General features: G+C 36.7%; 1 protein-coding gene across 6 annotated transcripts; it reads left to right on the top strand.

Moving 5' to 3' along the window:
- The first annotated feature begins 2,537 nt into the window (after window positions 1-2,537).
- Window positions 2,538-14,649, top strand: LOC116245770 (protein RRP6-like 3). Of its 6 annotated transcripts, none has more exons than XM_031617317.2 (13): window positions 2,538-2,771; window positions 3,948-4,382; window positions 5,283-5,524; window positions 5,641-5,739; window positions 7,027-7,110; window positions 7,873-7,959; window positions 8,389-8,509; window positions 9,550-9,719; window positions 9,835-9,873; window positions 10,933-11,441; window positions 11,526-12,024; window positions 13,484-14,118; window positions 14,242-14,649. In XM_031617317.2, exons 2-13 carry the CDS (start codon window positions 4,163-4,165, stop codon window positions 14,303-14,305), a joined length of 2,769 nt encoding a protein of 922 aa, XP_031473177.1. In that variant the 5' UTR covers window positions 2,538-2,771; window positions 3,948-4,162; the 3' UTR covers window positions 14,306-14,649. The 6 variants fall into 6 exon arrangements, with proteins under 6 accessions (XP_031473177.1, XP_031473181.1, XP_031473176.1 ...); XM_031617321.2 differs by having other exon boundaries at window positions 3,928-4,382; window positions 5,283-5,404; XM_031617316.2 differs by having other exon boundaries at window positions 3,928-4,382.
- The last annotated feature ends 857 nt before the right edge of the window (window positions 14,650-15,506 follow it).

Here is a 15,506-nt window from a genome sequence, read left to right as displayed (position 1 = left end):
ACACTTTACGCTACGGGCCATCATTGTTATGAAGTACTTAAAAACATGAAGAGAGATATTGAGACTGGGTTAAGTTGGATCATCAAATTGATGTGATTGAACTTATTAACAGCAAGCAATTTTATACTTATTAAGACTGGCGAGCAAAGATGGTAAATGGAGCCCAGTTGTCTGTCACATGACAGTGGTTGCTTTATCTTACCAAATTGATATGATTGTACTCAAGACCAATACATTTCATGGGGATAAAGAAACACAGAGAGGATGGCTGCACATGATCTCACTTTGCTCTCAGAAACTCATATATATTTAGCATGTACTTGATTCGATGTACTGCACTTTCTGTGTTATGTTCAACCCAACCTATGACTGGCGCTAGGATGACCTTTGATGACACGTGTTCCGGAAACACATATTTCACATGACTGGTTGATAATTATATAACTATGTTTTTGCCTTTCTGTTGCTGCTTTAAGTTGTTGGCCAGGCTTTTTTGGTTATTATATTATTTAGGAGTGTGGCAGAAGAAGTATGTGCGTCATATTCGAGTGCATTTTTTCATATGAAAAGGTGCGCGCCTTTCCTTCTCCACGGCAAGAAATCGGCCACTGCATATCAAAATTGGAAGGCAGGGAAACTGGAGCCATATGTTGCTCATATCGGATGTTCTGATCTTTACTCACTAGACACTGTTCGCAATTTGAGAGTTTGTTGCTTGATATAGTCCATCTGATTTGCAATTTCACATAGTTCTAAGTTGGTGTTCCTCGTGAAGTTGTTTTAAGATGGAATGCTTCTATTGATTTCATTGCCACTGTGTCGATCCTTGAGTTTGTTCTGGTTTCTGTAATGCCAAGACCACGTGTGGTTGGACATTTTCAAAGTTCAAATCATACGATTGGTATCTTTTCATTGCCTGTTGCCATTTCACGGTAATGTTTATTCAGGTTTGTTGATTTGTCCGTTTTCCTTTTTCCATTATTAGAATTAATCTTTATTAACTTGCAGAATTTATCAGTTGGGCACCTAGATTGTTGAAGGAAAACATATATATGATCTGATGTAATCTATAAAGAAACAGGGAATCATGCCATGTTTGCATTTGGAAAAGAAAAAGATCCTGCAATTTGTTTTTGCAGGATTTGTGCTTTAGTTCAAAAAGTTCTTTCTCAAAAATCAAGTCGACTAAGAGCATATAAACATGGATCGATTTTGGTGCAATACTTGTAATGCATGCATTCGGAAGACATATTTCTCAAGCATCTGTTGGAGGGAGATGATATTGCAGTACTGCCAACATCATGTAGTTATTGTGAAAGCTCGAGACATGAATTGCCCTCTCGATAGCGAGATGTTTCTTTACTTGTGTTTTCCTCTTGAGTTGATCATGTCGTCGAGAGGAGATTGTGAAGGAACAGTCTCACGCTGTTGAATTAAGGTCCAGAACTTCATCAAGAAGATCGCCCATGTGTGTATACTTGTAGTCAAGATGCACGAAAGCCTTCTCGATGTCAAGTAGTTACTCTAGCTTCTCCTGCAGTGCCTCATCAATGTCATGAGCACCCTGCAGAAACCTGTTGCAGGCATGGCTATTAACCTCCACAAAGTAGTGCGAATCAAATATCTGTGAACAATGAACAGGTAGTGTCGACATACTTGATAGCCTAAAAATTTGTATCCATCAAGATTTGCATGCTTCAGAAACGCAGCAATCTTTCTCTTCATAATTTTCACGCTCGGCTGATTAATAAGAAGCGTTTAGATGTACCTATTATAAATATGCTATGATTTATGACATTCAAATCAACACTGCATCTCCATGTACTCGTCTAAGTTACTATTTCACTATGACAATAGGTGTTTTGGATATATATATATATATATATATATATATATATATATAGAGAGAGAGAGAGAGAGAGAGTATTTCACTATGACAATAGGTGTTTTGGATAGAGAGAGAGAGAGAGAGAGAGAGCGAGAGAGTAGGCAAAAGTTATACTATTTTTCTTGTTTTTGGGCTCGAAACCCGTTAACTAAGCATAGTTTAAGAGAATGACCCTCACGAGAATCAAATTGATGACATGCCTCTACCAACTACATGGCGGAGAGACGGAATTCCTCTTTTTTCCGTTTTTCCAAGTTCAACTTAAAGTAATGCCAATTGTCACATTCAAACTCAACCTTATACTTTGTTAGCAATTTCACACAAGAAACTTGTTTTTTCAAGAAAAGAACATCAATTTTATATGTTAAAAGTGGTTAGAAGAAATCATAATCATATGCACGGCAAAGTCGGCTACGTCATTTTCCGTTAAATCTTTCATCGTTCGTTTCTTGTAGGAGCGCGACGCATTGTCAATGTAGTGACTCACGAAAAAAAAACAAAAAAACTTCGTTGAATTCGAAATGTTTAAGTTAAGCGTAAGTATGAAATTGTCAATTACCCATAAATGGAGCGTTCAAATAAGAAGACGTGTCCCTGTGATATGTCTTTGAGCCGGTGACTCGCCCGCCACCGCCAGAGTTCCCGACAAGAGGCGTTTTGGTAAAATGTCCAGGAAAAAGGCACGCTTCACTCCTGGGCGTGTCTCGCGCCACCGTGAAATGCCCAAGACTTGAAACGAAGAGGGACTCGATTCCTCAACTCCTCCCTCCCTCTCTCTCTCTCTCTCTCTCTCTCTCCATCTCTCTCCTTGTGTGATTGCCTTCGGAAATCTAGCGTCGCCTCTCTCTCCCTCTCTCTGCTTGCTTCCATCGGCACTGGGAAGGTCTTCCTCTCTCTCTTTTCCTCTTTGGTTATTAAGTGTTGCAGGCTTTTCTGATATGGACGTTTTTGGCGGTTACGTCTGAGATTATTTTGGTGTAATGCCGACAAACAGATTTTCGGTGACATTCCCCATTAAACAAAGATCATGAATTTTTCCTTCTGTTTTGGCCAAGAGTTGGTTAGTGACTGACAGGTTCCTCTGCCAATTAATTTTCGTAACTTCATTGATAATATTGGCATGAAGGGATGCCATCGACTGAAACTGTACTGGCAGGCTTGGCAGCGCTCCCATGTAAACAATCTAAACCTGCCTATGCAAATGACATACTTTAATGGCAATAGGGTATGACTCATGCATGCTCTTAGCTATCTATCTTTATTACCGGAAATGATATTAATCCAGCAAAAAAAGAGTCGGAAATACTATTGAATTGCAATGGTCTTTCATAGTTTAGATGAGATAAGAGGCTATCGATAATCGGGGATCCATAAAGTAGGTTCTGTTTCGCTATGAAGTATTGGGTTCTTGAGATCCGCAGTGGACCATAGGAGGGAATGTACCTATGCAGTCAGAGAATTGAGATGCCCTTTCATTTTTTTCTCTGTATTATCTTTTACACGCAGGGCACGATTGTAATTTCTTCTTCATTCCCATCTGTTTTTCTTTTGATAAATTTGATGCTAGAGAATTTTTTCTTTCAGCTTGAATGCATCGAAGAGTTGGCAATATGTGCATGTGGTTTTAGCTTCATGGAGAAAGCAGTTATCAGTATGATGAGCTTGTTTCTTGTCCATTGAGATGTGCTTAAGATATGATGAACTTCAGTTCTTGCTCACGGAATGGTCTAAATAGTTTGCATTTTGTAAATTAACTTATGAAACAACACCTAGATGCAGATGAGAATAATTCAATATTTTTCTGCGTCTTCAATTTGGAAGTTGTAGTATTAAAGCATTTTTTCAACCTTTGATATGCTCCTGTTTTGGGACGTCTGCAGAATCTGATATCATAGCTACTGAAGCTTCATGTGTTTTCTTCAGTCTTAGGCTCTTAGTTTCCAAAAATGCATTTTTTCTTTAATTAACACTTTAGTTAATATTTTTTTATTTTATCATTGTTTATTGATGTTATATACTTCTCTGTTTTGATCCTGAAGCTTGCGCTTCAATACCTCAGGTCCTCAAGGGTTATGTGTTGCCTCATGGCAAGCTCACCGCCTTGCTTGGCCTCATCCCCTCTAACAACCTTGACTTAAACAACTTTCCAAAGAGAAGTGTGCATATTTTGGTTTGAAATCCCTCTGACGTCCCAAAACCAACACAAGAAGAGGAGGAAGAAGAAGCGGGAAGGAAGGGTGAAGGAGGAAGAAGAAGAAGTTAGAAGCCTTAACCATGAAGAAGATGAGGACAACATATGTGGTTGCATGCCTCGCTGCTGTGGCTTTGGGGTTGTATGCCTACGCAACCCTCCATGGGCAGAAAAAGAAGGGCAGGCGTCGGTTGCAGTGTTGCCTCGAAATTAACAAGAAGCCACAAAGCAGATTCAAGGTGGTCCTTGCTGATAACTCATTCTCCCCATTCGAGCATCTCAAGAGGGAGGGACACAAATCAGGTTAATGTTAAATCCATCTCCTTTTCGTTTTTGACCCTGTTTGAGTTGTCTATTGGACATTATATTTCGTCTGAAATGCATATTTTCATTTGATTCTTTGTATTGGATAACCTTTTTGCACAGTGATAATGATTTCCGCTTTTTTGGTCTCTGATAGTGAAACACGCCTTAATCAGATTTTAATTGTTTATGTTGTTGGTTATATTTCACAATTTTTTTGATATGCAGACATTTATTTCTCAGATGACTTCCTCCCTTAGACTATTTGTGGATGCAATCACTCTTTTAGAATTTGTGCATAAATAGAGACATTACATTACATATTTGAACGCATGCCCAACTCACTTAGAGTGCTCTGAGGAATTCAATGTTGTAAAAATGTTCAAAAGCATACAAGGTTAGTAATTCAATGAGGAGAAAAGATGATAGAAGCTCATCATTAATATCATATTAGGAACAATATTCTTGAACATCATTACCATTAGAATACAAAAATAAGTTGATATTTACTTTTATTCTATTAAATATGAAACATTTCAAATTGCAACTGAGTGTGAAATAAGCGATCAAATCCGAAGAAGGACAACCCAAAGCTAATGGCACACTGTCAAATTAATTCGGTTCCTGGTGTTTAAGAATCATGTCATGTGAATGAGGGATCAAGATAAAAAGAGATGACAATTGAAAGTAATGGCATGGTGTTGATTGCATTTTATTCTTAGCATTTAATAACCATGTCATGTCAATGCTGGATCTGAAATTTGTGTGGTAGTGTTTAGATGTGTGCATGTTTACTTGGTTAGATAACGTGTTACTAATAATGAACTTTTTTTCTCTGTCATTGTGTATGACTTTGATTTTTCAATTTCTAAGCATGTAACAAGTTATTGCTTATGGCAGAAAATTTTTCAAGTTTACACCCATATGAGGATCAGATCAATGCGTTGCTGCAGCAGCCCACCTTTCCACAAGTTACTGTTGTCTCAAGTTCAGGGGCATATGCATGGGATTCTTACATATGGGTACAAACTAAGTCTGAGCTGGAGTCTCTCGCAAAACTTTTGAGTGAGGAAGAAATTTTTGCTGTAGATACGGAACAACATAGGTTACACTCTTTTCTTGGCTTTACAGCTCTGATGCAGGTTGTGTTTTTATATTTTGGTCTATGTTAGTCCTTTTGGTTGTTATTAATGCCACAATTATTCAAGATACAATTATTCAAGATTTAATCATTCTTTACATTTGTTTTGGATGTCAGGTTTCTACTTTGAAGAAAGATTACTTAGTGGACACAATTGCATTACATGATGTGATGAATATACTTCGACCTGCTTTTTCAAATCCATGTATTTGCAAGGTAAATGACAACTGATCTTCAGTTGTCTGGTTCATGCTAAATGCCTCTCTCTCTCTCTCTCTCTCTCTCTGCAGGATATTCTAGAGAATGTGTGTTGGTGTTGCATAAATTTTGATATAAGGTCTTGTGTTATTTGTCAGGAAGAGTTGAAAGAGAGTTAATTGCTTGATAATCTATAGAATGTATACCAGTGTTCATGAATTCTGGATATGAATTATAAAACATTGTCACAGATATTGAGATATGTTGGAAAATATCATGATGTTAATGAGAAAAATAGGAGAAGCAACAAAACCTGAAAAAAAGGGAAAATAAATCTGTCGCATTTTTATCACATTTTTTCCATTACTTTTTGCATTTTTTCCCTTTTTTAGTTTTTCTCTTTTTTTTTTTGCATTAATATCGTCGTGGACTCATATCTAAGCTTAAAGGGAATTATGTGTTCAGCAATTTGAAGTTGCGAGTGCTTTGTGCAATGAAATCTCTATGGTTCACTTTGCTCGTGACACACATTACTTTATCATCCTTAAAACATTATTTTTAACATTTTGTTTAAGTTATTCTATTGTCTTCTTATTAGTTTCTCATTTATTTTGTTTTTTCCTAACTTTTGTTTTTTTTTTTTTACATTTTCCCGTCAAAAACAACATTGCCGAAAAACTACCTGAGAAAAACCTTGCTGTTAAAAACCTGAGAATGATATTTGTGACAATGCTCCTAATATAAAATTACTTTTTGTTCTGTTATTTGTGGACAATTGAGAGAGGTTCTGGGGAGCGCATTTAATTTTAGTATGGAGGGGAATGCATGACATTTTGTGTACACAGTTACTTTTGTGGTGGATAATGGTGATAGAATACCAAGTGATCCACTAAGGATTACATGCTCCTTATATTGACAATGACCTTTTTGTGGTCATTCTTGGGTACTGGTACAGATGCATGTCTAGGCACGGCCCAATCACTTCTTTGACTGTATCAGGTATGATCAACGCACCCAAGGCCGTGACCATGTATAAGATTGCACCTTTAGTTGGGATTGTGCAGCTGAAACTGACACAACACGGGCTGGCTTTCATGGTAGACCCATGGTAACAGTAACACCTCCGTTCTGTGCAGTAGCTAAATGATCTATGGTGAAAGCAAATGAACTTTTTAGTCTTTTTATATTATGACTTGCAAATATATATCCACAATACTGAGATCAAAGTTCTAGCTTTTTGAACTGTTGTGTTCAATCCGAGGTATTTGAAAATATAAAATATCAATAGAACTATTTCTTGTGTAGGTGTTTCATGGAGCAGATAACGATGTTCTTTGGCTTCAACGGGACTTCCATCTTTATGTTGTGAACTTATTTGACACAAAGAAGGTAAGTCTCAGTGATTTATACAGGAGTAACATCTGACAAAATCCATATTGGTCTAACTGATTTTTTGATACGTACACACCTACTTTTCCGTATTCTTCCTTTCATGTGTAACTAGAAACAATCTTATTGAACAATTTTATGTCTTATTCAGGTAAATAACACACTTGGGTTTCTTCAATGCTAAAGATAAGATGAAGTTTTTTTGTTTTCCTTGTGGTTCATGATTCATATTGCTTTAAATACTTTGATAATTTCTGTTGCTTTTATATTTTGCAGGACTAAAAGGTCTTAGTTAGATATCTCAGGGATGTCTCTTGGTGTAAAAGTTAGGGGGTCTTCCTGACCATAGATGTAAATGGTGGGAGTGTCAGATAAATAAATTGGATCCAAATGGGGCTGAGTACAACCAAAGGAAGAATTTCATTGAATACAACCAAACTAACATTTTGAACTTTAGACCCATACCCACATCTTTTACATCCTAAGGCCCTCAACTACCCGTCAAAAGAGAAAAAGAAAAAGGAAAGTTGTATGTCATCTAGTCTCCTATTTTTTTTAGCAAGAATGTACTGCAATATAACTTACTTGGAGATTGAATCCCATTTGCTAAAATCAGTTTTTTCTTTACAGTTGCCTTTGTGTCACTTCTCTGGCATATATCCTCAAGTCTACAAAAATATGGTTCCTTTAGTGATGATTTGGTGCTTCATTGATTTGCCGCATATTTTTGTAACTAATAAAAAATTTCGTAATGCAATGCAGGCATGTGAAGTACTATCTAAACCACAAAAATCTTTGGCATATCTACTTGAAACATATTGCGGAGTAACTGCTAATAAAGCTTTGCAGGTTTGGCATTGCTTGAAGTATGAAAACTTTCATTTTGCTACAGCATTCCTGAATGATGATGCATGGTAAATGTACGTGACTATTATTATTGAGTTTTCACTGTTTGGTGCTAGCATTTATATATTTAGCAAGTTCTGTTGTCGTGTGTTTGTAACTTTTTTTATTTTGTATTTCTACCTGTGCACATGAACATGTGCATGTATGTGGTATTTGCTTCTTTTGGAGGTTTTCAGAGGTATTAATTTCCTATATATATGTTGTTGGCTGATGGCTTTTTTTTCTAAAAAAAAATGACTTTCTATTGCCATTGAAATGAGTTATTGCTTTCAACTTTTTCATGAGTTGGTGATAAACTATTTGTTTATGTCTCCTGGTATGCCAATATCTAATTATCTGTAAGTTGTAATAGAGTCGTTTCACTTTTTGCAGCGTGCAGATTGGCGTTTGCGTCCACTGCCAGAAGAGATGGTGCAGTATGCTTGTGATGATGCACATTATCTCCTGTACATTGCGGAGTGTCTCATTAAAGAGCTTAGACAAAAATCTACCGGTATGTACTTCAGATGACTTAGTTAAGATCATTTTGAATTTTTTTATATTTATGAGGAAAAATATTAGTTTGATATTAATATGGTGGGACTTGGGAGTTTGTGGTGTATGCAAACTGAATTCATGAGCAGGATGCTATTACTATCCAAAGGTTCACAGTTGAATCTTGGCCAGTTTCTCACCAGTCATAGGCTCAAACTTCATCATGCATCTCGCGGAGTACAGCACTGTAATGCTTGCTTGAGTGAAAGCTCCTATAATTCCTTTCCATTATGGAGTTTTTCTTGTTGTAACCATTGCGGGAATGACCTTAGGCATGATCCGTGGTGGAGCAAGAATTTGTTTTAAAAGGAGGATCATTATACAATTTTCAAAATTTATACTGGGGCCAAATTAAATTTTTGAAAAAACTTAAGGAGTAAATTTTATGTTTTCAAAATCTTGGGTGGTGGTTCGGAAAGGGAGGGGGGGAGGTTATATGCTTTTATATCATCCTCATACTTTTTTTTGCTGCAGATGTTGTTCAAATTTCTTTCGTTATAAGTGTCTCATTAATTATTATGATGTCTCTCATTAATTAAAGGTGTTTGAGAGCAAATTAAAAACATTGATTTTTGTGGCTCCTGACTAGAAACAACACAGCTAACTAATAGAGAAAGATGGCTACTTGTGGCAAATGATGTTGGTTACTATATTATTGTGTAGGTTGGTATTTAGATAGACATATGTAGGCACACGTGCATGTTATGCTTGTCACTATTTTTATCAATTTGGACAATATTTCATTGGAAAATGCAACTGAAGATCCATGTACATGCGAGATTTTCAAATGCAATCTATTGCACTTTTTTCTCGTGAAAATGGGGAGAACACTGGAGGTTACCATGTTTACAATGAGAAATGTCATTTTTCTTATTCAACTTCATTAGGTGGTGTCATGGTAGCTTGAAATTTTGATCTAAGTCTATTTGGAGTTTGTATTGTTTGCGTTCTATGAATTCTACTTCTGGCAATTAAGAATGTCATGTTTTTATGCTGTAGTCAATAAATGTAGCTATCTTGAGGATGCCATTCGTCGTTCAAACATGGTCACTTTACAACTGTATGAAAAAGAACTTGAAGCTTCTCCAGGAGATTCTGCAGCTGCTTCTATTTTATGGCGTTTTCCGGGTGACGGTCAAGATGTCCCAAGGAAAAATCATAATGTCGAGGTGGTCTGCTTCCAGATCTTTCCTTTAGATGTTAAATGTATTAGCTGTATGAATTTTCTAACATATTTGTATCTGTTTCTTTTTCTTTTTTTGGTTACATATGGGAATTTGTCAGAAACTTGTGAGACAGCTTTGCAGATGGAGAGATTTAATGGTTTGTCTTTGCGTCCTACTCCTGCAATTTTTTATTTTGCACTTATAGTCTCTGGGAAAATACACTTTAGTTTGTTCTTTTTTTTTCTTCTCTTTTTTTTCCACATTTTCCAATTGCTTTTTGACTATGCATGTCTTAGCTTTGCCCGTCTTGTTGGCAATGATGAGGGTGGACATCAGTCAGGCTAGGTTTTTGGCCCACGGAACAATGCCAGCCTCAGTCTTGCTGAGAGTGGAGGCTGACCTTGGTTGGGATTGGGTTCAGACAGTTAATTCTTGTCAAGTCCTAATTGACCAGCCATATTCCTGCTTGGTCATATTTATTACAAAAAAATGGTTGTAGCTAGCTAACATACCATCAAACCATCATTTAGAAAAGTGGAAAGTGGCATTTGAAGAGATTTCAAAATTTGAATCTTTGTAACAAAAAGCTTTAATGTTAATCTCAAAATTGTAATTGATACACGATCAAGTAACCTAAATGAAGATAGATGATAGTACAGCCTTCTGGGCTGATTCCTCAACCAGAAATATTACATACCTTTTCTAAATATTCATTTGTCGTTTAGATTTTGAAGTCTACCTCATTATGTTACTCTTTCTTATAATACCAACTTAGGAGAACACCTTCAGAAACTACATAAATTGTTTTCGAGTCTCTTGGTAAGTTTGGAGAGTGTCCTTTCAGGATTAGATATTTTTTCCTGCTGCAACATTGTTTAGCAATGTTACCATAAAACGTTTCCAAATAACACCATGATTAATCATTTCTTTCTAGTTAATCAAATCACTTTGATAGCAATGAATTTCTGTAATTTGTGTTGATGAATCAATTTTTCACCTGTGATCACTAGAAAAGGTAGTTTATTGAACATGAAGAAACCTTGTCCAATTGTCTTTGACTAAACAACCTTTACTTTCTAAAACTGATTCAATAATATCTATTTAGACTACTTTGGGAGTCATTTGAGTAGAGAAGCCATTTTCTTCATGATGTCCTACAATGGAACTTTTTTCATTTGCTTAAGAACGGATACTAATATGTTTTGTAACTTTGCAGGCTCGCACACATGATGAGAGCTTAAGATGTGTCTTGTCTGACCAATCAATATGGGCTCTTGCAACTAAAGTTCCAAAAACAGAAGAAGATGTATATCATACGGTAGTTCAAGCTGATTCTAAGATAGATGCTTTTGATACATGTGCTTCCTTCCCTTCTCCATCACCTATTCTCTTCCGACATGTGAAAGATGTGAGTTGTCTTCTTCAAGAAGACATCAATGGCTTAGATAATGTTTTCCAAGCAATAGTCAAACAGTATTCCTGGGCTAGTCAAAATTCTCTTGTAATGGCTTATGAAAATTCTCTGCAAGAAAACTTATATTTAAAACTAGCAAACAAGCCACTTTGCCAACAAAATGGGGGGAAGCTTAAAGAAGAAAGACGGAAGGCTTTACGTGAACTATGTGTCCAGAAGTTCTCTTGCAAGGCCCCAGTTTATCACAACTGTAGAATTTATGCAAGCGATGGCCGGCTACTTTGTTACTGTGATAAAAAGAAGCTTGAATGGTAACTGAATTTTACTTTGCTTTTTCATAGTTCATTTGCTAGTATTCTAACTTTTACTGCAAATCTTTTGGTATATTCCTCCAGGTATCTAGATAGAGATCTAGCGAAGCTTGTTGAAGATGATCCTCCAGCAATAATGCTCCTTTTTGAACCAAAAGGTCGTCCTGAAGATGAAGATAATACATTTTACATTCAGAGCAAGAAAAATATGTGTGTGGGTTGTGGTGAAAAGAGTCATTATTTGCGTTACAGAATAATACCATCATGCTACCGTTTGCACTTTCCTGAACATCTAAAGAGTCACCGTTCACATGATATTGTTCTACTTTGTGTGGATTGTCATGAAGTTGCTCATGCTGCTGCAGAAAAGTATAAAAAGCAAATTGCAGTAGAATTTGGAATTCCTTTGTTTGTACAGAAGATCCAAGATTCAGGAGATGAACGAAGTAAACTAGAAAAAGCTCAAGATGAATGGAAGAGTAAAGGAGGGGGTGTTTCTCCTTTACAGTTGCGAACAGCAGCCATGGCTCTTTTACGACATGGGTCAATGATGCCATCAGAAAGGCGTGAGGAATTAACATCTGTAAGAATTTTAACTCTTATCAGGCTGCTGTTTATTTGAATATTCATATACACATGCATTCGTATATGTGTGCATGTTTTGTCTATGTGTTTATATGAGTATGTCCACAACGCATGCATAATATATTCAGATTGGGCATTTCTCACTCCTTTATGAGTTTGATGTCATAGGCCGGTTGAACATGTCCATTTGCTAGCAATCAAAAGCTTTATCCTTTCAATAAAAATATGATAGCTTGGGATTGAACATCATAAGAGCTGACGCTTAGATAGCTATGTGAAACAATTTGTTATGGTTGGCTTGAAAAGGCCGCAGCCATCTGGTATCCCATTTTTCATGTGGTGTGTATGATTGAACCTCCGCAGAAGTATGACTATATAAACAAATAAAGCAATTATACATATATGTATACGTGTAGGAGAGAGGAGGAGAGAGAAAGAAAATAGTGTCCAAATGGACCCATGTCAATTTATGCCTAATCATTCAAAAAGGAAAAAAGAAAAGGAAAATATTAAAAAATAAAGGGAGAGAGATCCCACCATTCATCTATTTCTGATAAACACAATATATATATATATATATATATATATATATATATATACATATATTAGTGATGCCACGTTTCTTATGATGCGAGTATCATATGCACGGTAAATGGAGTGATTGGGTGATAAATGGGGTGGCTAGGTGTCAGTATGCCTGGGAGACTGCATGAGAAACTAAATGCCCTGGGAAGTGGATCAACTGATTTAAAATGCACAAATATATCTCAAATAAGAATCTAATAGACTTTTTTTCCCTCCTTACGGAGGCTAATGGTCATGTTTTTATTTGTTAAATTATGGCTGGCAATGTCAAGATTCGTATTGGATTAATGATTGATTCAGCGGTTTGGGTGAATCAACCTGACAACTCAGGCTAGTCATGGTTTTCTATTTTATCTGTTAAAAAATTATAAACATATCATTTTAATTAAAAAAATCAACAAGTACTTTTTGGCAGTGATATATTATATATATCATGTAACATATATATTGATCATATATACATGATATGAATGTAAATAAAAAAAAGTTAAAATTATCTAATCAGCACAATTTGATCAACTTGATTGTGTCAATGACAGAACTCTGTGAACTAGACCTTGGTTAAATTTGGTCCAGCTAGTGAATCATAGTTTTTTATTCAGGTTTGGTCCTGATCTTAGTCAAGTCTGGTGTATCATAAGCTGACTTGCTGAGTTTGCCATCCATGTATTAAAATACTCTCTGAAGGATTGTGTCATTGTGCCATTTGAATCTCTTTTTTTCATGCGTCTGGTGATCTATGTTTTTCTTGCTTGCCTTATGTTTAATCTTTTTGACTGGACAGAAAAACAAATTTGTAAATTGTATATGTATCTTCTATGAAATGTGGTACTTAAAAGCTATGAATTGATTGCATCTGTTCATTTATTTAGGTTGTTAAAGAGTATTTTGGTGGAAGGGAAATTTCAGAGAGAGATCTGGAAGCAGCTCTTCTTGTCGGCATGAGTCCTCAAGAAAAAAGAAGATTAAAGAAAAAAAGAGGGATGTTTCAGAAAACTGCTACAACCACTTCTACTACAACATGTGATGAAATTGCTGCTGAAACTTCAACAGCTGAAGAAAAGATAATCATTGAAAGTAATGCCTCAAATGGCTTACATCTTGATGAATCAGTTAATGGGAATCTACCGAAAAATAGGAGTATCCATGCGAACAGTTTTTCTATCCTCAATAGCACTTACATTGATGGTGATGGTAGAACACAATGTTCGGATGAAATGCCTATGAGGGATGAAAGTGTTTTGGGCGCTAATGAGCTTGAAAGACCTGATGTTAGCCAACGTCAGCTTAATATTGTGGAATCTTCAGCTGGCGCTACTCGAAGTTCAAAACATGATCGAAAGTTATCCTTGCTAGGACATGGGCACCACGGTAGGAGAGTTGTGGAAGCTATAATGAGTGTTGAAGGGGAAGATGGTATTTGCGAGTTTTGTCAAAGGTGGCGCCAAGTCTTTGTTGATGCCATTCATCCTCGTTTCTTACCAGCTGGTTGGGATGTAAAGCACCGGTACTGTTTGGCCTTAAATTTTGTTATTATTATTTTCATCCAAGGTTATATCCAATTTGCTGTCTTATTACCGTATCTTTTCTTGTGCAAAAAGGATATGAAACGTAATGGTGTATCTTCCAGGGGGCGGCGTGAATTTGGAGAATATAGTGTTTACAATCCCGTCAGAAATCTGCCAGTTCATTGAAGGGCTTAGTGGATACGTAGCAGCAATCACGGGCACGGACCGACTGTCTGTCCTATAGGTGGCTGGCTACAAATTCTGTTTGTGGTTCTAGCTTTGTTCTTGTTTCATTGCAAGAGGAGATGGAGGCTCTGTGAAGACTTCTGTGCAACCTTTTCAAAATTCAGAGCCAATAAGAGTATTTTCTAACATAGTGATACCCATGAGGGAACAATTTTTTTGCTTACTACTACTCATTGTAAGCCAGATGCTGTGTATCATTTAGTGTAGATGTGCAGCTACCATTTGTTTTATATTTGCAAGACTGGTTCAGAAATATGTATTTCAAACTAGTCCTACGTTATCGATGTTTTGGAATTATTCATCAGTTCCAAATCAAACATTAAACAGGGTTAAACAACATTGGGAAGGGTGACTTTGGATCAAGTCGTGTACTTGCCATTCTGTTGCTTGAGCTATATAATGTTGTCTTTGTAAGGGTTGGTGAAAGGGACTCACTCTCGTTATAAAAAAGCGTTTGACAGATTTCTTAAACGAAAACAGTAACGATATTTAAATTTAATAATGCCCTATTAGTTGTCAAATGTTTCTAAGATTTGCTATAGGTTTCAATATTAGCACTAAATATACATTTTTTATAAGACTGGCGTTAGTATTAAATTGGATCATGCTTTAATTCTTGCGTTGCGTTCAAGATGTTGTGAAGATGAGATAATTTATGGATGCTGGAAGGCTAACTTTCAGCCTGTGTCACCTGGGTGCGTTTTTTTTGGTCTCGCACCCGCGTCGACGCGGTGCGGGTGCGCACCAAATGGGTCAAACAAGAGTCGGGTGCGGTCAGCCGCACCTGACTAAAATCGTCTTTTTCAGACTCGCACTCGACTCGCGTTTGACCCGAGTCGGGTGCAGTCAAAGGCGAGAAAGTCTAATTTGGTCTAACTTTATGTTTTTTTTTATTTTTAAGTTTTTAACTCGACCTTTCCGATTTTTCCTCTTCTTCGACCTTCCCTTTTCCTCCCTTCTTCTTCTTCTTCCCTCTTCCTGGACCTTGAGGCTTCATCCCTCTTCGACGTCTTCGTCCCTTCTTCTTCTGAATCCCTCTTCCTCAACCTTCATCCCTCTTCATCCCTTCTTTTTCGGAATCCCTCTTCCTCGACCTTCATCCTCTTCGTCCCTTCTTCTTCTAAATCCATCTTCCTCAACC

Source organism: Nymphaea colorata, chromosome 1, assembly GCF_008831285.2.
Source record: "Nymphaea colorata isolate Beijing-Zhang1983 chromosome 1, ASM883128v2, whole genome shotgun sequence".
Classification (NCBI taxonomy): Eukaryota; Viridiplantae; Streptophyta; class Magnoliopsida; order Nymphaeales; family Nymphaeaceae; genus Nymphaea; species Nymphaea colorata.
This window is presented reverse-complemented; position numbering and strand designations above follow the sequence as displayed.